The following is a 22,195-nucleotide window of genomic DNA, read 5'->3' as shown; positions in this document are numbered from 1 at the left end:
ACAAAAGAAACTTTTGAACCTTACTCTCAATTTTACTGTCAGGATTCATGAGGGTAGACACCATATACTATAAAAGTCTGTATCCCCTATGGTACTTTGCATAGTAAGGACTCAATAAATATCTACTTAAAAGCAAAAACAATCCCAATTCATAAAGAGAATTACGTAAAATCTTGTGACTCGTTTATAGTGTGTCTACTGTATTTTTAAAGAGTACCTGTATTTTTTTTAAGCACTTACATTTGTGTATTGTCTCCTTTTGATCAATTCCACAATTCATGTACGGAAACCCTGGTGGTGTAGTGGTTAAGTGCTATGGCTGCACACCAAAAGGTTGGCAGTCTGAATCCACCAGGCGCTCCTTGGAAACTCTATGCAGCAGGTCTACTCTGTCCTATAGGGTCGCTAGGAGTTGGAATTGACTCGATGGCAACAAGTTTGGTTTGGCTGTTTTTTATGTATGCTATTTGGAGGAGCCCTGGTGGCACAGTAGTTAAGCGCTAGGCTGCTAACCAAAAGGTCAGCAGTTTGAATCCATCCATGGCTCCACAGAAGAAAAGACCTGGCAATCTGCTCCCATAAAGAGCACAGCTAGGAAACCCTATGGAAAAGTCTGTTCTGCCCTATAGGGTCACTATAAATGGGAATCGACTCGACAGCACACAACAACATGTAAGCTACCTATAGGTACCTAACGAGAAACCTAAGAATGAACAAATCCTGCCCCAGGGGCTCAGGTCAGCTGATTAAGGAAACCAGAATGCTAACTAGGTTACCAGAAAGGTAAGCACACAACGATACATATATAGGTCCGAATGTACCACCAAGGGTCACTGCGTTACACCACTAAGTACTCACGGAGGCAAAGGTGCCGATCTGTTTGATATTCTGCTCATAGCTCTGTGAGCTAGTGGGCCGGCCGGGGGTCCTCCTGGAGTACCAGAAAGTGTAGTTGTACTGCAGGGGATGCTCTGCTGGTCCAGGAACAACAGCCTGTGGGGTGGAGAAGGTATGTTCATCCTGGGTGTTTCTCCCATGCTCTCAGACTGAGAAAACATTTACAGTGCTCCCCGCTACTGCATCCACAGTTAACAAGGGCACACCCTCAATTGCCCGCAAGGTGCCCAAGGTTCCGCTTGCACATGACCTTCTTCAGTGGTTGGCTGGCTCTACGTTTCTGTACCTTTTCTGTGTTCTGATAGTTTTTATAACTTTCTACCTCACATCAGAGGTGTTTATGTTCTTATCTTATTTGAACATACTCCCAGCCCGAGCAGTGCCTTCTCTACGACATTCTACCACATACTGGCAAGTGGCCTTGTGCTAGTTGCTTAACCTGTTTGTGCCTTAGTTTTCAATCTGCAAAGTGGGCAAATAATAATACCCACTCCATAGGGCTGCTGAGAGGATCAAGTGAGCTAACACATATAAAGTGCTTAGCACCGTGACTGGCATGTAGCAAGTGCTCACTAAAAGCCAGCTACTGTTGTTATTGCTACTGCTAATGCAAGCTCCTTGGAGTGAGCCTCACTCACCTGTGTCCTCTCAGCACCTAGCACAACGCTTGCACTGGGAGAGCACTCAGTATTGTGGAGTAAATGAATTGATGATTGCTTTGATGTTTCCAGGAAAAGAGGAGCCCATCTATCTCTCACTCTCTAAACTTTCTCTTTTCCAAGTGACTTTCAGCTTAGACTACTATTGACTAAAAAATAAAAAGTCTTAAATTTCAAGGGACATGCAGGATCTGAAATACTCAGCAGCAGCTTATGAAGCGGCTCCCAGCCTTGTTAAGCTCCAAGGTAAACCTCCCCTACCTCGGACTAGGAGAATGCTAGCAGCAAGGCAGCACCTCAAGATCCTGTGGCAGGAAAAAGTTCTAAATCCCAAAATGAACTCCAGTGATTCCCCAATCTTTTTTTTTTTAGAACAAAATCACATATTCCAAATAGGGTACCATCATATTAATCTGACACCTACCAGATAAACAGAGTCCACAAGATAAGCAAGTCTCATATCCAAAAGCAAGTTCACCTGTACAGGCAGCACAACACCCACCTTCCTCTTGCTGCTGCTCTGACTCTTGTCGCGTTCTGTTTTTTCCTTCTCACCATCTTTCTGTGTGCTGTTTTCTTCATTCTGATCATGGTCCCCACTGTCGTCATCTTTCAAACTGAAGGGGAAAGCAAAACAATGTCATCCCATGGCTAAGCTGACCCTTACTTACCCAACAGCCGCCAGGTCACGTGAACTGCCATGTAACCAACCTGAAGTCACTCAAAATACAGGCAGGGAGATGCATATGAGAAAAGGTCAAGGGAACGCAGAAAAACAAACGAGGAGGATTAACACAAAATGAAATGCCAATCTGCTAACTTGTGAACTCCAGAAAGCAATGCCTTACTGGTTTTTAAACGGCCAAGTGAGGAAGTAAGAGGTGAAGAGTTTAAAGGATTGTTTGATTTGCTAAAAACAAAAGGTCAATAATAAGAATATTTCTGGATTAATGGCTGCTTGGGCATTTCAAATGAAATTTAAAAATTTACCTATCCGTTTCACTATTTCTCCTTCTTACCACCTCCTCTATCTATACTTCCTCACTGTTACTGCTCCAGTTCAGGCCCTCTTCTCCTGTCTTCTCAACTGTTACGGTAAATTCCTAAATGGTTTCCCTCTTACCCTCTAGTCACCCTCCACATTGCCACCAGCATGATGTTTCTAAATGAAATCTGGTCATGTAACCTCCCTCCTTAAAACTCTCTAGGGCCCCTTGCTCTTTGACACCCAACCTCCAGGACAGGGAGCCCTGGCGGCACAGAGGATAAGAGCTCAGCTGCTAACCAAAAGGTCAGCAGTTCGAATCCACCAGCTGCTCCCTGGAAACCCTATGGGGCAGTTCTACTCTGTCCTACAGGGTCGTTATGAATCGAATCAATGGCAACAAGTTTGATTTTTGGTTTTGTTCTCCAGGATAGAGTACAAGGAACTGTAAGATCCTCTAGAACCCGACTCCTGCCTGCCTCTCCAATGTCATCCCCTTCCCCTCTCCTCTCAAAGCACCCTGTACTGCAGACTCCAGACTACATTCTCACACCTGAGCTATTAGCAAACAGTACCCTTTTTTTTTTATTGTGCTTTAAGTGAAGGTTTACAATTCAAGTCAGTTTCTCATAAAAAAAAACTTATACACATTATTATGCGACCCTAGTTGCTCTCCCTACAATATGACAGCACACTCCTCCTTTCCACACTGTATTTCCCGTGTCCATTCAGCCAGCTCCTGTCCCCTTCTGCCTTCTCATCTCACCTTCAGACAGGAGCTGCCCACATAGTCTCATGTGTCTACTTCAACCAAGAAGCATACTCTTCACCAGTATCATTTTATATCTTACAGTCCAGTCTAATCTTTGTCTGAAGAGTTGCCTTCAGGAATGGTTTTAGTTCTGGGCTAAGAGTGTTCGGGGGCCATGTCTTCTGGGGTCCCTCCAGACTCAGTCAGACCAAGTCTGGTCTTTTTACGAGAATTTGGGTTCTGCATCCCACTTTTCTCCTGCTCCATCAAGGTCTCTCTGTTGTGTTCCCTGTCAGGGTGGTTATTGGTGGCAGCCGGGAACCATTTAGTTCTTCTGGGCTCAGGCTGATGAAGTCTCTGGTTCATGTGGCCCTTTCTGTCTCTTGGGCTCATATTTTTCTTGTGTCTTTGGTATTCTCATTCTCCTTTTCTCCAGGAAGGCTGGGACCAACTGATGCATCTTAGATGGCCACGTGATAGCTTTTAAAACCCCCGAGTGGGATGCGCCAAACCGGGATGCAGAACATTTTCTTCATAAACTTTGTTACGCCCACTGACCTAGATGGCCCCTGAAACCACAGTCCCAGACCACCACCCCTGCTACTCTGTCCCTCCAAGTGTTTGGTTGTACTCAGGAAACTTCTTAGCTTTTGCTTTGGCCCAGTTGTGCTGATTTCCCCTGTACTGTGTGTTGTCCTACCCTTCACCTAAAATAATTCTTATGTACTATCTAACTAGTGAATACCCCTCTCCCTCACTCCCCACCCTTGTAACCATCAAAGAGTGTTTTCTTCTGTGCCAAACACTACCCATTCAACCTGAGGTGCCATTCCTTCCACATCTGTTTTTCCTTTAAACTAGGGGGGATTCCTTAGAGCAGTGTCTTATTCATCTCTGTGTCTCTGGTACCTAGGACAGGAAGATGCTGGATAAATGTTGAATGAAAAGGAATAAAAAGTGCCTGAAAGAAGGAATAAACATTTTCTTGCCTTCTACCTACCGAGTCAAATGTATCTTGAGTGCTACCCTTTAAGGAGTGGTGATACTACCTGAAGGCATTCGGGTACACTTAAAGTTCACTGGGTTTAGGAAAAAGAGATACACAGGTGTTCATGAAGACAATGAGAACACTGTTTGTTGTAGAGCTAGATCATTAACTCACCACGGATCCTCTCAGAAACCAATCACGTTTGGGGCCCTAATGACTCCATGTATAGTCAGACTGAATTAGGCAATTCTCAAGAAAGATACTAGAAATGCTCAAAGTATACTCAGGTGATACTGCCCTACAAAGACACAGAAAGGCGTTGTACAGTCTTTTGTATTTTGGTTATGAACCTCCAATGCTTGTAAAAGGGACCCAACAAATACTAACCAAAAAAACCTGTTGCCATCAAGACAATTGTGACTCACAGCAACCCTGCAGGACAGAGTCGAACTGCCCCACAGAGTTTCCAAAGAGCTCCTGGTAGATTCAAACTGCCAACCTTTTGGTTAGCAGCTGTAGCACTTAACCACTAAACCACCAGGGTTTCCCAATAAATACTAGAGCAGATAAATTAGCCATGTTTTGGGGCAGACCCGTCAAGTTGATAGTTTCCACTGCCATTGATCCTATCAACATGTAAAACCTTTACGGGGTGGAACTGCCCTGCCCATTTCACAGCCCTAGCTGTCAAATATACTGAATGAGGTGGTCATGCCCTGTGCCATGAACCTCCCCATCCCCACCCTGGCCAAGATACAGGCCTAGGAAGGGCACCTGACCAAAGGGCAGCCTCACCTGGCCATTAATCACACCTTGGGGCCTTCTTCAAAAATCTAGGCTGATTCCTCCCTCAGCTTTTCCTCCAGGTGATGAAAGGTCACAAAGGCTCAGAGGCTGGGCAGCCACGATGGGCCCCAGACGTGGAACGCCATGAGGGAATAAAGCCAACGAGCAAAAGCCGAGGAAGCCCGTAGGCGGAAAGAGAATGGAACAGATGAGTAGAAATTAGTGAGGAGACTGGTGTTTGTCGCTCTGGCTTAGTTCAGCTTTCCCTGAACTTCTGTGAGATCACTGTCTGTGCTTACAACACACTCGCTCCCTTGGTTAAACTTGAGTTGGTCTGGTTTCCTTTCCCAAAGAAGCCTGGCTAGTACAAAAGCCTCTGGGATCAAAAACTAACATTTACCAAGCATCTACTATGTGTATCAGCTTCTAGGGATAACCAGGAAAGAGTGCCTGTCCCCAAGGACCTTACTTGAGGATATGAAGTACACACGCGCTCGTGTCTCAGCATGGTACAGGCCTGGCCGTACTGCTCCCTACTCTGCCCACACGTGTGCCAGTATCATCTCCTGCCCTGACCCAAAAAGCTCTTTTTCACTCCAGTCATATGACTCCACCTGCAATTCCCTGAACATGCAGGTTCTTACCCCGTCACGCTCATGATGTGGTCTCTCCTCAGAAAGCCCCCCTTTCCCAGCTAACCTGTCCTTCAGGACTCAGACAGAGGGCTACTCCCTCTCAGCAACATCCTTTACCTCTCCTAATTCGGGCTCAATCAGGCTTTCCCCTCCTCAGCCTCCTCGTATAAATGTTTGCATTTGTCCCAGCTATTCTACATGGCCAGTTTTCTGTCGCTACTGCTTCAGCCCAAAGCAGCTCTCTTTAGGACCACCCCAACAACTCAAACTATTTTCCTCTCACCTTAGCTCCCAACTCCCACCTTATACTCTGCGGCTCCCTTCTTTTAAATCTTTGTTGAAGAGGGGCATAGTCACCCCAGCAGTCCCTGTACTTGCTAGCTTCAATGCAAAGCACTGAAGTGCCTTTCTTTTTAGTGACTTTGCTGCTAATCACCACTAGGAAACAGAAAAGGAGTAACGAAAATAAAGATCATAATGATCTCAGAGAAGAAACAATGCTACTGCGATTCCTGGACCACATCTCCCTTCTGGGATGTAAATGGAAACCTAACAGGCCTGCATCTTGTGCTTTTATTTCTTGAGGGTGGAGCTAACCAATCCCCTGCCTCTGAGCCTACTCTTAAAAAAAAAAAAAAAAAACTCTTAAGGAAGGTTATTTGCATCCTCTCTTCCAGCGGCTAATCTTCCCAGCATGAAGCTGGATTTGAGCCAAGATACAATCCAAACTGAAAACTCACTGCTCCCTAGACTCAAGCAGGCAATTAATACCTCTGAGGCTGTCCAGACTGCGTGGCACCTCATTAGCTCACCTGGCTTCTGCCCAGGTATCTCCTCGCACTCTAGGACTAGACCCATTCCTTGAGGGTAGGAGCTCCACCTAATTCACCTTTGTATCTCCAGCGTTAGACAGTGGCACAAAACAAACATCTGTTTAATGAATGGATTTTTAAAATCAAACATTACAAGGTAGTGTAGGTAAGTGCCACGTAAGTGGATCAGACAAGAATCAAAATGGGCCAAAACTAACATAAGGATGTAGGATAGGGACAAAACTCATGGCAGTTGGGACTGTAGTCCTTGTGAATGCAGGTGATGGGTTTCACATGTTAATGAGATGGAAGTTAACAACTTGACGGGTCTACCAAAAAAAAAAAAAAAACCAGCAATTACAACTTTAGGTTATCTTCATAGACGTACAGCGCCCATCAGATTACACTCCTGTACTCAGCTCCCGGTACCAGACTTCCAGCAAGCTGGAACCTGCTCTTAGGAACAGTGCAGTACAGACTGCAAAAGATAGACGAATGGTCTAAAAACTGCAGAATTTTTGCATGAAAAAGCAAAAACAAAGCTGGGGCAGGGTGCTGTTTTTGACTGCTAATTTCAAAAAAAAGTTCTTTTTTTTTTCCTGTATAGAGAACAAATGTTTTAAAATTCTGGCTCAGTATGAGGAATAGTTAATAATTAAAACAAATTAAAAATGACCCAGGTTAGTTTTTTGTCAACAGAGTGCTTGAACCAACATTAAAAAACAAACCTGAGTTTGCATCCCACCCTGTGGCCCTTATCTGATGTGTTGGGCAAGTTACTCAACCTCAGAGAGCCTCATTTCCCTTATCTGTAAAAGGAGGTAACAACATTCCCTTTGCAGGGTTCTTAAGAGGAAGAGAATACGTGGAAAGGGTCTAGCAAGATACCATTACTACTCTTCTTAAATTAGCTTACTAATTTGGGTAGGATTGGGCCAAACGACCCAAAAAGTACCTCCTTAAGATGAAATTCTGATTTATTCTACTGAGGAAGGAGTATAGGATTGCAGAAAGCTCCACTGAGCTTAAATCTGGAAGTATGTGTTGCCAGGCTCATGACTGGGGATGGGGGGGTACAGGGTATAAGGATGGGCTCAGCTGCAGGCTGGAGAAGTGGTCTCCCAAAGACCTTCTCAAGTAGTAGAGACCTCTGAGCAACGAGGGAGTATTCCTAGGGGCCGCCTGGAGCGTTGGAAATCCAGCACCCCCTGCATCTGCACACTAGCTCTCACCGTATCAGAAAAACGCCAACTTCACATTCGCAACAGCAGGTCACAACCTAAACTAAGTCCGCTGAACATTTATATCTCACTATTTAGCAATTCTAAACTAAACCCGTGGCCGCAGAGTCTCAGTGGGCTCAAACACAGCAACGGTTGTGAAGATGGTACCGGGTCAGACAACGTACGGTTCTGTTATACACAAGGAGCAGGAGCCAACTCGAGGGCAACTAACAACATCTAGCAATTCACAAAGCACCTGTAAGCCTGGCTGAGTGTGATTTAATCCTTATCACACCCCAGTGAGACAGCAAGACACCAACCACTGACTGGTTTGGGCAACGACGGCTGGAGAGAGGGTAACGTGCCTCCTGTCAAACTGCTGGTAGATCTGGGACTGGAAACCTAGCCTCCAGATGGGGGAGAGTGATTCACTAGATTTACAAGACTATTAGAAAAGAGATGAGAACATAATCTACCTAAATATACACTATTTTTGGATTTCCTCTCTGCACCTCCAAATTGTACGAGACCGGAACTAGCAGTGGTGGCATCTATACCAGCGCGGAGGAGGGCAATGACCTGGTATACCAGTTGGGCAAGAAACTGACCAGCTCTTGGCAAGAGTGTTGGAAGAAGGGAATGGGAGGGGCAGGAGAGAGGAAGTAGAAGTCGTCTCAGGAAGGCGATGACAATTCTGTAACTGGGCAGCCACTGTGCAGACCGCTGCAGCCACATCACCTCGCTGCATCTATAAAACCCTACGAGACAGGCTCTGTCACCATCCCCACTTTGCAGATGAGAAAACTGAGGCTCAGAGAAGAGAGGTGACCAGCCCGAGCCACAGATCGAGTTTAGGGAGAAAGCTGGATTCCGAGGCCGGGCGGCAAGGCTGCAGAAAACACCCACACCGCCGAGGTCTCCACCCTCCACGCCGCCGGCGACCCGCGCCCACCGGGGCGGGGCCTCCGAAGACCTACTTCCCGGCGGCACGGCCGGCTCCCGCGCTTCGCCCTCGGCTCGGACAGCCCTGGGGTCCCCAGGAGCCTGCACCTCGCGCCCCCCGCCCCCTCCCCGCCTGCCGCCTGGGCCCGGCCGGCCCGCACCCCAGCCCGGAGGGAGGCCGGAGCGGCCGAGTTTGCGCCGGGGCCGGCGGGCGAGGGCGCGGGGGGACGGTTGGGGGAAGGGGCCCCGGAGGGGGGAGCCGCCGCGCGCCACTCACGCGTCGAACTTGTTGTTCATCCTCTCGCCGCCGCCGTCGCCACTGCCTCACGGAGTGACTTCCGCTCCGCCGGGTCCCTCGGCCTTGGGCCCGGCCACTTCCGGTTGCGCTGGGAGCAGCGGAACGTCGGCGCGCAGGCCCGGCGGGGGGCGGGAATCCCGGGACGCCTGCGGAGGGCGGCTGCGCGGCGGCGCGGCGGCGCGGCGGCGCGGCGGCGCGGGGCGGGGCGGGGCGGGGCGGGGCTGCCGCCTCAGTTCTGTCCTTGTCCCCGTCCCTGCGAGGTCGTTCCCCCGGCTCGGCTCCTGAGAAGCAGCCGTCGCCCAAGGGAGCGTGTCCTGGCCTCTGCCTGCAGCGGTCTCGGGGAAAGTGGCAGCCCCGCGCGGAGCTGAGAGCGCGGCCTCCGCACTCACTCCGTTGTGTGCCCTGGAGTGGATTCCGACTCGTAGTGACCCCGTGTGATAGAGTAGACCTGCCCCATAGGGTTTCCTAGGCTGTAAGCATTTCGGGAGCAGGTCGTGAGGTCTTTCTCCCCCAGAGACGCTATGGGTTCGAACCCCGACCGCCTGGAATCACTGGAATCACTGTGTGCAGGCTGCGCGTTCCTAGTATCTATCTCTGGTAACCTTTCCGAGTCTAAAGCACCTACCACTTACGGTGTGGATTCCACAAGATTACCAGTGTCAAGCGCTGGACTCAATCAATGCCTGGTACAAGTAACCCTTAATAAATGGTAACTATTGTAAAAAAAAAAAAAATTTTTTTTATTGTTATTCTGTGTCATTCTCAGTAGCCAGGAGCTACTGAGCTAATCTCTGCCCTGTGAGACATTCGAAATTTTAAGAGACTCACTCCAGGTGATAAAGCTAGTAAGGGGCTAGAGATGGTCCTTCCAGGCATCAAACCCTCCCAGATCTGAGGCCCCAGCGCTGCGACCACTCGGCAGGAGGGTGCACTCATACACAGGAGTAGATGAAATGCCTCTGCTGGTGACTGAGCCCTAAAGCCAGCAACCCTGGAATGGGTGTCATTTCCAGGGTCTTCCCTCCCCTGGCCCCCGTGTCTCACTTCCAGGCTTTTACGTGGCGTTTTTACATTTTTCAATCACCCTCACCCACACCTTTGAGCCTGCGGTTGTAGTGAGGGAAGATAGGAACTGACATCTGTGCCTATATTACAGATGAGGAGACAGGCTCCAGGATGGAAGTGACATGCCCAAGGTCCCAACTATACTCTCAAACCAGGACCTTGCCTCCCCCATAAGAAGACCTCAGTTGGTCACCTTATTTCCCGGTAAATGGGGCTAAGGGAGGCAGCTCAGGGACCCATCCTGGGAGGCAAAAAGGCTCCCGTTAACTCCAAGCCTTCCTGCCTGGCTGGCTCCACCCTGAATTAACCACTCTTTGGGACCAATGCAAACACCCAGCCTTTGAGAAGAAAGGGAAGAAGGGTCCCGTTTTCCAAGCTGTAGAAGCATTCTTAAGAGTGTCCGAGATTGGGGCAGAGAGTTGGCAATTCTGGACTCTACACCTTGTGTAACCACCAGAGTTCTGGGAAGCACCTCTTACTCTGGGCCCCAATTTGTACATTCGAAACATTGAGGAAGAGTGACTCTTGCTTGTTCATGATGCTGTGAGGAGCTCGCCTCTCAACAATGAAAAAGGATAATAAAACTCAAGAAATCTTTTGTGATCAATGGCAAAAAGTGCATGTGACTGGGAAGGTGCTGGTGAGTATGGGGAGCTGCCGCGCCCAGATGGTAGGAGAGGAAAACGCCAGCTGGAGTGGGCTGTCACTACTCTTCACATCATCTCTCTTGACACCCCTCCATCAGGAGCCTGTGGGGAACTCAAAAAAGGGCTGCCAGGCCCAGGCCTGGAGGGTAGGACCTTACTGAGTTGGGGGTGTCATACAAAACAGAGCCCTTAGGGCCTCAAAATAGATGGGAGTTGATACTGCTGTGCTGGGATGAGGGGAGGGTGCTCAGTGGAGGGATGGGTTGCCGATGCCACATGGATGCTGACCCCAACAGCACCCCTACCTACCACCCATCCCCAACCACTCCAGACTCCAGCTCTGTCTCTTTATTTGGCTCCCACTGCCCTGAAGGGCACCTTCCAGAGAGCACGCTCATGACCTCAGCAGAATAGAACACAGCTGCTAAGACTCAGCACAGCCGTGGCCAGGAACCCTCCGTGCCCAGCAGTGGTTGGTGGGCTCAGTCAGGTGAGGGCAGGTAGGGGCGGGGGTCTCCGGGGAATGGTAGGGCAGGCACCTGGTTGTAGTGGGCCATGAGGAAGATGCCAGCCGTGCCGCAGATGAAGAGGGAAAGCATGGCCAGGAAACAGACACGGTCCAGCACGCGGCCCACCAGGAGCCACTCCTCGTTCCCCTGAGGGCCGGAGGCAGGGTGCGGATGACCCACGGTGGTACCGAACCTGCCCTGGATCCTTCTACCATCCTTGGGCTTCAGGCCTGCATTCTCCATTTCCTGGGACCCTTCCGCCTGCGTCACGCCCCAACCTGGCTTCTCCATGGTTCCAGGCCTGGATGTTCCACCTCAACTCCACTTTTTCCACCCACTGCCCCACCTTATCCCATCCCCACCCCAGTCCGAGGCCCCATGCCTCTACTTCCCCTGGCTCACATTGTCAAAGTGACTCTGCTGATGGCGGGCGCGGGCAATGAGGTTGCAGGCTTCAACACAAGCCTGTATGGCCGGGGCGGCCTGCTTCAGGCTGCCACAGAGCTCCTGGCTCTGCCCCGGCTCCGGACCTTTCTCTGATAAAGAGGGTAAGGTTTGGGTGTAGCATGGAGGGGAAACAGTCAGAGAAGGTGGCCTCTCTCCAGGGACCCCCGCCCCTCCCTCCCCACCCTGGACACTTGCCCATCATCCATCTGCTGTGCCTGGCACTTTGGCCCACAGCCGGCCCTTCCCTGTGGAGCCCCTGCGGAGTGGAGTCCTCTCACATCCCGGCCTTACCGAGCTTCTCCAGCGCCGCCCTGACCAGCCCGTTCCGCTGTCGCTGCCGGAAGAGGAGCTCGCTGTGAGGCAGGTACAGGGCCACCTCCTCCCCGGCTGTGACAGACCACCCAGAGAAGCCATTCCGTAGGCGGGGCCGGGCATCCTGCACCGCCGGGGCCAGCGGGCGCACATGCATCCGCAGCAGCTGGGGCAGGAGCCGCAGGAACACCTGGGGGTGGGGGTGTGATCAGGGTGGCTTAGCTTAGACAGCCAGCAGGCCCCGTGTTTGGCCCTGCTGGAGGCTGGCATGGAAGGCTCGTGCTGCCAGGGGCTCCGGGGGCAGCAGGTTGGGGGCAGTGGCTGGGTCCAGCTGGGCTCCTCTGTGCCAGACACTGAGCTGGGTCCCCATACTTTTATGCACATCATAATCACTAGGGCCCCACCTGCTGTTCTGACCCAGCTTGTCTGGGGGGGCCTGGGGGCAGGGGAAGGATATGTAAAAAGAATGGCTCCTCCAATTTCCAGCCCTGGGACTTTGGGCAGGCTACTCACCCTCTCCGTGCCTCAGTTTCCTCATCTGTAAAGTGGAGATGATGATAATGTCCACTTCACAGGGTTTTTATGAAGGTGAAATAAGTTAACGTGTGTTAAGTGCTTAGCATGGTGCCCAGCCCATAGGAAGCCCCCGACATTATTGTTCATCCATCCTGGCAAATGCCTTAAGTGCGGAGGGCAGGTTTGCTGCCGAGGGGGCATGTGCGTACGTGCAGCAGGTGAGAGGATGGTGGGGGGACAGAGAGGGGCCTTGCCTTGCGGACCCCTCGGGCCATGGAGTGCGTGTGTGGGGACCGCAAGGACACGTTGAGCACGACCACGGCATTGACGACAATGAGGATGGTCACCACCAGGAGGAAGGTCAGGTACCTGTAGTGGGGGGGGGAGGCCAGGTCGGCCTTTAGCCACCCCCATTCCCTGATGCCACCCCCACCCTTTAGGTCCCCTGGGGTGAGGGGCTGGCACTGAGGGTGGTGGGGGGTGAGGGGCTGGCCCTGAGAATGGTGGGGTGTAGGGGGTGGCACTAAGGATGGTGGGGGGTGGGGGGCTGGCACTGAGGATGGTAGGGGTGGGGGGCCAGCAGGTGGGCAGTACTAGGAGTCCCCCAGGAGGGAGGGGAGAAGGTGGGCAGGTGGGCAGGCAGGCGTGAGGACAGCCATACTTGCTGATGAGTGGCACCGCCTGGGAAGTCTCGGGCACCTTCCTGGCCACCAGGAAGAGGAAGACTGTCTGGGCCAGGAGCACGTTGATGGCGACAGTACACTTCTGGCCACCCGCTGCCCACAATCGAGAGGCTACTCAGAGCAGGTCTCAATCTCCCCACTCTGGGCACCTCTCTCCCCGCCCACAGAGGAGCCCACTGTCTGGTCCTGGGTTGTACGCCCCTCCAGCCACCCAGTTGTCCCCTGCGCTGCTGATGGGGACATGGTTCCCGCCCCCAGGCTCCAGGTACCCTTGGCAGGCAGGAAGTAAATGAGGATGGCCACAGAGGAGATGAGCACACAGGGAGCAATGATGTTGATGACGTAGAAGAGGGGCTTCCGCTGAATGAGCAGGTAGAACGCCACCTTTTGGTGGCCCGCCTCCTCGGCTGGCACCGCTGCATCCAGCAGCATCTTGGCCGGCCGGTGCCGGATGGCCCACTCCCCGTTCTCTGTGGGCAGGAGGGGTGGGCACAGGGAGGGTGGGGAGCACCATGGAGGGATGGACAAGGGGCCAGGAGATTGGATATTTGATCCCCCCAAAAATGAAGTAACTCTCATGAGGAAAACCTCATGGTCAGATTTTTTCAAAAACGTTATTTCACAGTTTGTTGTTGGCTACTGCCGACTGTGACTCATGGCAACCGCATGTGTGCTAGAGCAAAGCTGCCTCATGGAGCTTCCAAGGCTGTGACCTTTCAGGAGCAAATCACCAGGCCTTTCTTCCTGTGGGCAACTGGGAGAGTCTGAACTGCCAACCTTTCAGCTAGTAGTTCAGCACCTAACCATTTGTACCACCCAGGGTTTACTGTAGTTTTTCTTTTGGGTTACAGGGAAAGGGGTTCAATCTTGTCAGTAAGGTTTGGTCTGGCCCTGGTCCTCCAACCGGGTCCCAGAGGGCCCTGGGTGAGGCTGCTCCAAGAGCCCAGGGTGCAGGTTACCTGTGAAGGCCTCGGGGTCAATGAAAATCCACTCAATAGTCTGACCATCCTCCTGGCTCAGCTGTAAATTGATCTCGGTGGTGCTGTAGGTCTGGGACCTGGGAGTTGGTAGGGAGGAGGGTAAGTTTTTGGGTGTGGAGACGCCCCATGAGCTCACAGAGGCGGCCACTGGAAGGGCAACTGTGGGCACTTTTGCCTCCAAAATTGCAGTCCCGCGCTTCTGAATTTGCCCCAGAACCTCCCGGCCGTGTCGTGGAAGGGACCTGGGGCTCTCTGGGGGTTGTGTGAGTTGGGGGGCCCCTGCCTGGCATCCAAGAGCACAGGACCACCCTGTGTTCATCCAGCTGCTGTCATTTCTCCAGCTGCCACCCAGGCAGGAGGGGCCCCCAGTGAGAACGTAGGAAATAAACTCCTACCAAAAGGGCAGCTCTCAGCCAGTTTATTGAAGGGGTCTCCCTCCAAGAAGTTCTCTTTGTCAAAGACTGTTGTTGCTAGTTGCCATTGAGTTGGTTCTGACTCATGGTGACCCCATGTGTGGCCGAGCAGAACTGTGCTCCACAGGGTTTTCAAGGCTGTGACCTTTTGGAAGCAGATCTGCCAGGCTTTTCTTCTGAGCACCTTTGGGTGAGTCCAAACTACCAACCTTTTGGCTCCAGTGGAATGCTTAGCTATCTGTGCCACCCAGGTCACCCGATCCCCTTCCCACATTTGTGAAGGGGGAAAATGAGACCCAGAGACCCATTCCTCCCCCCGGTGTGGCTTAGGTCACACACACGGGCTTCAGGCCCTGATTCCTCATCACTCGCAAGACAGCGCCCTACCTGTGAGTGTGTAGTGGTCTTGAGTGTGCTAGCACACGTGTGTGCACACATGTAAGCTGTGTGCATGTGTATACCTTCTCACCCACCCCAGACATGAATTTCTTTCCTTGGGCACAGGCAGGGAAACTGAGGCAGTGAATGAGGATGAGTGAGGGGACGGGGGCACATTCAGGTGTCTCTGCCTGAGATGGCACGGAAGCCCTGAGGAGGTGGTGACCAAGCAGAGGCCAGAAGCCTCACCTATCCGCTACTGGCCAGGGCTCCGCCACACCCGCCCAGGCCCCTCTTAAAGCAGCTCGCTAATCCCCCCCAACTCAGGCTCAACTCCAGGCTGACCTCCTTTACATGCCCCGCCCCCCCCCAAAGAAACTCAGTTGCCATCAAGTCAATCCTGACTCATGGTGACCTCAGGTGTGTGAGTAGAGCCTATCTCCACAGGGTTTTCAAGGCTGCGACTTTTCGGAAGCAGGTCACCAGGGCTTTTTTCTGAGGTGCCTCTGGGTGGGTTTGAACTGACAACCTTTTGGCTAGTCATTGAGAGTTTAACTGTTTGTGCTACCCAGGGACTCCCCTCTGCCCCTCCTCCCCCCATAAATAGCCTCACTGGAAGACGAGGGAGCAGTTCTGCCAGTCGAAGGGGAAGTAGGTGACAGAGATGGGGCAGGAGGAGCGGAAGATGGCAGGCGGCAGCCAGTAGATACAGCCATCAGGGGACACAAGCACGTTGCAGTAGAGGGCCACCTCAAACACACCGTCCACGCTGTAGGCACAGGGCAGGCCACAGGGCTGGGGCTCAGACCTGGCCAGCCCTGGCTGAGACCCTGCACCCCAAACCAGCTCTCTGCCAGTGTGGGTGGGGGCCAGAGGATGCCACCCCCCCACCCAGCCTGCCATGCCCCTGGCTGGTCCCCACCTGGCAAGAACCACTACATCCCCCAGATCTCCCTGCCACCCCCACCCCAGACAGGCTTCCTCAGGCCCTGCCTTCTAACCTCCTTAATAATAACAACAATGGTAATAATGGCAGCTAACATCTGTTAGGAGCCCTGGTGTTGCAAGGCAGCCTTAGTGCAACGGGTAAGAGCTCGGCTGCTAACCTAAAGGTCAGCAGCTTGAATCCACCAGCAGCTCTTTGGAAACCCTGTGGGGCAGTTCTACTCTGTCCTGTGGGATCGACTGGAAGGCAATGGATAACATCTGTTAAGCTCTTGAAATGTGCCTGTCTGGTTGACTCCTCACAGCCTTTCTATACATGTCACTGTTTTCCCCTGCTTATGGTAACTGAGGGGACAGCCTCAGGATCAGAAGTAACCCCCAGCTGACCAGCTCAGAGGTGATGGAGCCTGGTCTAGAACCAGGTCTGCTGGCCCTAGGGTCAGAGGCCAGGCCCCTACCATGTGCCTGCACCATCTAGAACTTTCCCAGGCCCCTTCTTCTACTGTCCCCAACCCCTGTGTCCTTTTGCCCCACCGTGCCTGCCCCCTCCTCACTTGTTCTCCAGCACGACATCTGGCTGCCACACCATGGTGGATGGCACCCGTAGCACCCACAGGCCCTCATAGTCTTGCGGGTCCCAGCGCAGGCGGTAGTCACACCACTGCTGTAGGGAGCAGGGGAGGAGATTCCGGGCCTCTGCTGTCTGCTGCCCCACACCCCAAGAATGCAAAGGGAGGCCAGCCCAGGCCGGACAGCAGAGGCAGGGAGGGGGATGGGCTCTCAAGAGGCCTTATGGGGAGCTGGGGTGGGGCCCTGATAGCAGGAAACAGGGCGGCAGACCTCTTACCATCTCTATCCAGACATTGGTGGTGAGGGCCTCCTCGCGCTCATTCTGGGGGTGCAGAATGGAGTGCTAAGTGTCAGTTTCTACAGGCCGCCATGAGGCCAGGAGGCCCCCACCCCACCACTGCTGGTATGGCCCCTTCCCCTCCACAGCAGGCCCTCCTCTGTCCAGGCCAGGGCTCACCAGGGAGATGAGGTTGGTGAGGGTGAGCTTCAGGCTGACGTTGACCACGTCCGCTTCGCGCTCAGCAGGCCGCAGGTGGGGGTTGTAGTTGCGCATCAGGTCTGCCAGCAGGCGCTCCTCCTGGTTCCGACCCTGAGCTCCTGCAACAGACAGCAGTGAGCAGGGCAAGGAGGCTTCGAGGTAGACATGAGGGGGAGCCATGGAGAAGCAGGGGGCTGGGGTGAGGGCAGGCCCAGGAGCCCTCCAGATACAACCTGTCCTCTGAGTTTTGGACCCCTGCTCCAGCCCCCCAACCCGTGGTCTCCTGTGTCCACACCCAGACAACCAGCCAGCAGCAGCAGGAAGAGCAGTGGCCCTGGCCCCCCATGCATGGTGCCTCAGCTCTCAGCAGTGGCAGTACGGGATGGCAGCTCCCAAGGTCTCTGGATCCAGGGCTCATGTGACACAATCCCCACTCCCACCCAGCCTCCCGCCAGCCTGGCCTGGCCCCACCAGCTGTCTGACCACAGCATTGTCAGCTGTTCCAGGGTGGACACAATGCTGGGCTCAGGTTACCTGGGCTGGGAGGGGAGAGGGGCCCCTTGGCCCCAACAGAGACAGGCCACCTCCATCCCCACTCTCAGACCCTTTGCCCCAGGCCTATGTTCATTTTCGAGCTGGGGATTAAGGACACAGCCAGGGACAGATGGCTGTGGGACAGGGGGCAGGGCCATGATCCCAGTGCCAGCCTCTTGCCCTCCAGGGAGCTGGGATCTGTGAAGGGCTGAGGGCTGTTTGATAGACATGTTTTATACATGCGTGTCTTTGTCACGAGGACTCTGAACACTTCCCACCAACCTGACATCGTCATGGGTTGCTTTATTGAGCCAAGACTCTAGGGGGTCAGGGGGCAGCCAGGAGGGGATACGTTTGCTCCATTGAGCGTTCACACCTTGTCTTCATCTCCTAGTGCTGCTGTAACAAAAATACCACAAGTGGGTGCTCTGAAGAACGGGAATTTACTGTCTCACAGTTTTGAAGGATAGAAGTCCAAATCAGGGCATTGGCTCTGGGGGAGGGTCCTTCATTGTCAGTAGCCTGGAGCATTCCTTGGTGTTCCTTGGCTTGCAGATGGTTCCTCACAGGGTCTCTTCCCCCGTCTCTGTGTCTCTCTGTGTCTGTTTTCCTTTTACAAGACACCACTCAAAAGTGATTAGGTTTAGGACCCACCCTACTCTGGTATGGCCTCACTAACATAACCAAAAAGCCTCTAATTCCAAACAGGGCCACATTCACAGGTACTGGGGTTAGGATTCAACATGTTCACAATTCAATCTATAACACACCTGAAAAAGAACTAGGGCACCGGATCAGAGCCCTCCCCAGTGCCTCAGGAATGGGACATAGGACTGGTAAGCTTAGAAGTGGGGGGCTGAGAAAGATCTAGAACTCAGCCTCTTGTAAGTAGGGCAGCCTGTGGGGGCTCCCCCAACAGACACTTATCTAGCCCCCCCACCATGTGTGGCAAACAGGGCTGGACCATGGGGACCAGATAAGCCTGAGCCCTTGGGAGGTGCAGTCAACGGGGCAGGTGGGCAAAAGCTGAGGTGTGGACCCCAGAGAGGCACACGGGGGACCTAGCAAGGAAAGGCAGGACCAGAAATCAGGCTCGTTCCTTTGTAGTTTGTGATCAGCAGGAGGGTGTGGCCGAGGCTGGCTCTGGGAGCCAGAAGCCTTGCTGCCAGCTGCAGACATGGGCTCGAGCCACCTGCCCTGGAACCATCTACTCCAAGCAGACAGGTCAGCCTGTCCCAGTATGTGGGCAAGACAGAAAACCCAGGTCCCATATGTGTTATCGACCTGTGGAGCTGCCTCTGGCATCCAGGGCACTGGGGGCCTCCGAGGACTGGAGGGTCCCTCCCCCCAAATGAACGACATTACAGTGTATGCCTGTAAACGGGAAGTTGCCAAGGTTCCCTTCCCCTGGAAACCCAAATGGAGCTGGCTGTGATACTAGCCCCCGGAGAGGGGCCACAAGTCCCTCCTGTCCTTGACAGGATTTCATGGGGTGGGGTGATAGTGGCAGGACCTGCCCCCCCAGTCATCCCTGCCTTTGATCCTGCTTCCACCGTTAATCCAGGGCGCCTCCTCTGCAGGCCTCAGTCCTGGTCTGTGCCCCCCCTCCCAGCTGCACTCTCACCACCCAGCTATGTGGGAAGCCACCTTTCCCTGGAGTTTACAAAGCCAATGGCTCCTCACTTCCAAGTCACCTCCAAGACTCCTTGCCTCCCCACTTGGCCATCCAGTGGCACCTCCAGACTCAATTCCCTTACCTGCTTTGCAGAGCAATCTCTCTCCACCTCTCCACTCCCCTCTAAGCCCACACCTCCCCCAAAGACTCACCCATGGTCTCTGCTAACGAGGACCATCTACTCCAACCGCCTATATCCCCCGCCCCCAACCCTGGGACATAGGAGGTTGGAAATTTCTGACTTTTCCTTTTACCTTCCCCACAAGTCTCCGTGAGGGAAAAGAAGACAATGGAGATTGATTTCCCTTTTGGTGTGAATTATGCAGCCTCCCTTATGTGTGAAGATTTACACTCCTGTTTTCTGCCTTCTCTCTGCTCTGGGGAGAGAGGGCAGAGAAGTCTCCTAGTAGTTCTTAGGAAGGCCTGTCATCTTTGGAGCAGTCTCCTCCTCCCTGGAGGGGCTAGGGATACAGGGTCCATTAAGATAGAATCTTATGAAGACACCATTCATTGTCTAACAACTACTTCTCCTTTGCCACCTCCTTTTTTTTATTTTACTGCACAGGCTGGAAAAGCGAAATATTCATTTCCCAGGCTCCCTTGGGGGTAAGCGTAGTCCTGGGATAATGTTTTGACCGATAGGAAGTTGGCTGAGAGACTTCATGGGAAAGCTTTTACTTCCTGAAGACAGGGGTCAGAAATGGCTGGCTCCTTTCCTACCTTGAATGTTCACATGAAGTGTGGAGCTGTGGCAGTCATCTTGCAACCTGGAAGTAACAAGCATGAGGACAAAAACTAAGGAGGAAGGACTGGGCAGATATCGAAGGGCCTGGGTCCCTAATAGCTTTGTTGGACAGCTGAGCCAATATGGCAACCACTGCCTCCTGACTTCTTATTATGTGAGAAAAAGGAACTTTTTGTTTAAGCCACAGTTCATTAGGTTTTCTGTTCCTTGCAGCCCAATGCATTCCTAGCTGATTCACTGCCCTTTGAAAGAAGGGTGGGTAGCCCCAAAGGCCTGGGTAGTCTGTAGGGACACCCTTTGGTTTCATGGGAAGCTGGCCCTTGTGGGAGTGATTTTCTGGGGAGGGAAGGAGATAAAAGTTCCAAGTCTATCAAAGAGTGGACCAGTCCTAACTTACCACCTTGGAATGGAAACTGCTGTGACTCAGAACCTGGATAAGAGGCCCCCTTGGTTGGGCATGACATTTTGGGGTTGTCATCTCTGGAAGGTTCACAGCCACCTGAGCAAGGCCTGACACAACCGAGGATTCACCTGGTGGTCAGACTGTGTAAGACCTGCTGCCAACAGCGCCACTGTGTGGCAGAGAGAACCAACAACAATGGCCAAGAGACCTGGATTCAGGCCTCTTCTCTGTCCCTGGGTGGCACAACGATTAATGTACTTGACTGCTAACTGAGTTCAAGTCCACCCAGGGGCACCTCAGAAGAGAGGCCTGGTGATCTACTTCCAAAAAATCAGCCATTGATAACCCGATGGAGTGCAGTTCTACTCTGGCACACATGGGGTTGTTTTCTTGTTTTTTTCCTCATCTCTATGCAACAGATAGGGTCCCTCTCAGAGTTTATGGTGGTTCTGGGGAGGTCCTGGACTTTCTGCTCATCTGATAGCTGAGTCCAAGCTGGTCCCTTTCAGAGGAAAAAAATTAAAGATTGGTACTCTGGAGATTGTCAGCAGTTCATACTGCAAGACAGAAGCAACTAGAGTCAGTTTTCTTTTTGACTGGATTTTCCTTTCCCTCAGTTACAGGTAAAGATTAAAAATCTCACCCTCTGTGCAGGGTAATAAAGTACACAATACTGGGGAAGTCAGCACAACTGTCCAAAGCAAGTTCATACAAGCCCCACAGACAAATCCAAACTCCCTGAGGGACCAAATTGCTGGGCTGAGGGCTGTGGGGACCATGGTCTTGGGGAAAAACTAGCTCAACATAGTTTATTAAGAAAATGTTCTACATTCTACTTTGGTGAGTAAAGCCTGGGGTCTTAAAAGCTTGTGAGAGGCCATCTAAGATACTCCACTGGTCTCATTTTGTCTGGAACAAGGAGAATGAGGAAAACCAAAGACACAACAGCCTCCACCAGACTGAGTCCAGCACATCTAGATGGTGCCCAGCTACCACCACTGACTGCTCTGACAGGGATCACATAGAAGGTCCTAGACAGAGCTGGAGAAAAATGTAGAACAAAATTCTAACCCACACACACACACAAAAAGAACAGACTTACTGGTCTGACTGAGACTGGAGAAACGCCGAGAGTATGGCCCCTGGACACGCTTATAGCTCAGTAATGAAGTCACTCCTGCGGTTCACCCTCCAGCCAAAAATTAGACAGGTCCATAAAACAAAACAAAACTAAATGGGCACACCAGCCCAAGGATGCGAAAACAGGGGGAGACAGGAAAGTTAGTAATGAGGAACCCAAGGTTGAGAAGGGGAGAGTGTTGACATGTCGTGGGGTTAGCAACCAATGTCACAAAACAATGTGTATTAATTGTTTAATGAGAAACAAGTTTGCTCTGTAAACCTTCATCTAAAGTACAATTCAATAACTATTGAAAAAAAAAAAAACACCCTCTGTAAACCTGAGCTAATGAGGTCATCCATACCCCCCAAGGGAAATGGGCTGAGCTATGAAGACCATAAGTCTGCACATAGAGGAGGTGAAAAATGGGCCCTCTGTGTCTTGTTCAAGGAGTGCTGGTGGTACAGTGGTTAAGCACTTGGCTGCTAAACAAAAGGTTGGCAGTTCAAACCCATGGGCTGCTCCGTGAGAGAAGGATGTGGTTGTCTGCTTCCATAAAAATGACAGCCTTGGAAACCCTACTCTGTTCTACAGATGTGGATGTGGCTGTCTGCTTCCATAAAAATGACAGCCTTGGAAACCCTAGTCTGTTCTACAGGGCCACTATGAGTCAGAATCAACTTGACACCAATGCATTTCTGTGCCTTGTTCTAGTCCTCTGTGTCACCGGGCCAGATGCGGATGCAGAGATGTGGCCGCAAGCCCCTGGGGGAGGGGGCAGGAACCCATCTCCTGTGAC

At 52.3% G+C, this 22,195-nt stretch overlaps 2 protein-coding genes across 5 annotated transcripts in view; both read right to left on the bottom strand.

The window, feature by feature from the left end:
* Positions 1 to 9,063, bottom strand: part of EIF4E2 (eukaryotic translation initiation factor 4E family member 2) — a 35,307-nt gene extending 26,244 nt beyond the window's left edge. For all 4 annotated transcript variants that reach the window (XM_049888459.1, XM_049888460.1, XM_049888458.1 and 1 more), the window contains exons 1-3: positions 8,956 to 9,063; positions 2,059 to 2,173; positions 859 to 993 (exon numbers count right to left, since the gene is read on the bottom strand). In XM_049888459.1, coding sequence (XP_049744416.1) covers positions 859 to 993; positions 2,059 to 2,173; positions 8,956 to 8,975 — 270 coding nt within the window. In that variant the 5' untranslated portion in view covers positions 8,976 to 9,063. The remainder of the gene's footprint in view (positions 1 to 858; positions 994 to 2,058; positions 2,174 to 8,955) is intronic.
* Positions 9,064 to 11,170: 2,107 nt separating this feature from the next.
* CHRNG (cholinergic receptor nicotinic gamma subunit) lies at positions 11,171 to 17,269 on the bottom strand. Its single transcript, XM_049889026.1, has 12 exons — positions 17,215 to 17,269; positions 16,899 to 17,038; positions 16,719 to 16,763; positions 16,426 to 16,535; positions 15,540 to 15,695; positions 14,115 to 14,212; positions 13,425 to 13,625; positions 13,134 to 13,248; positions 12,727 to 12,841; positions 11,936 to 12,146; positions 11,600 to 11,733; positions 11,171 to 11,344 (listed from the first exon to the last, which is right to left on the bottom strand). The coding sequence occupies exons 1-12, from the start codon at positions 17,267 to 17,269 to the stop codon at positions 11,171 to 11,173; spliced, it is 1,554 nt and encodes a 517-aa protein (XP_049744983.1).
* Between the last annotated feature and the right edge of the window lie 4,926 nt (positions 17,270 to 22,195).

This window comes from Elephas maximus, chromosome 6, assembly GCF_024166365.1.
Source record: "Elephas maximus indicus isolate mEleMax1 chromosome 6, mEleMax1 primary haplotype, whole genome shotgun sequence".
NCBI lineage: Eukaryota > Metazoa > Chordata > Mammalia > Proboscidea > Elephantidae > Elephas > Elephas maximus.
The sequence above is the reverse complement of the archived record's forward strand: the minus strand, read 5'-3'. Positions and strand labels throughout refer to the sequence as shown.

Coding starts and splice junctions, on each gene's coding strand:
- CHRNG (XM_049889026.1), bottom strand. CDS start 17,269: ATGCATGGGGGGCCAGGGCCACTGCTCTTCCTGCTGCTGCTGGCTGGT. Junction 17,039..17,214: donor GCTGCTGGCTGGTTGTCTGG/GTGTGGACACAG, acceptor TGTCTGTTGCAG/GAGCTCAGGGTCGGAACCAG. Junction 12,147..12,726: donor TGGCCCGAGGGGTCCGCAAG/GCAAGGCCCCTC, acceptor CCCCACCCCCAG/GTGTTCCTGCGGCTCCTGCC.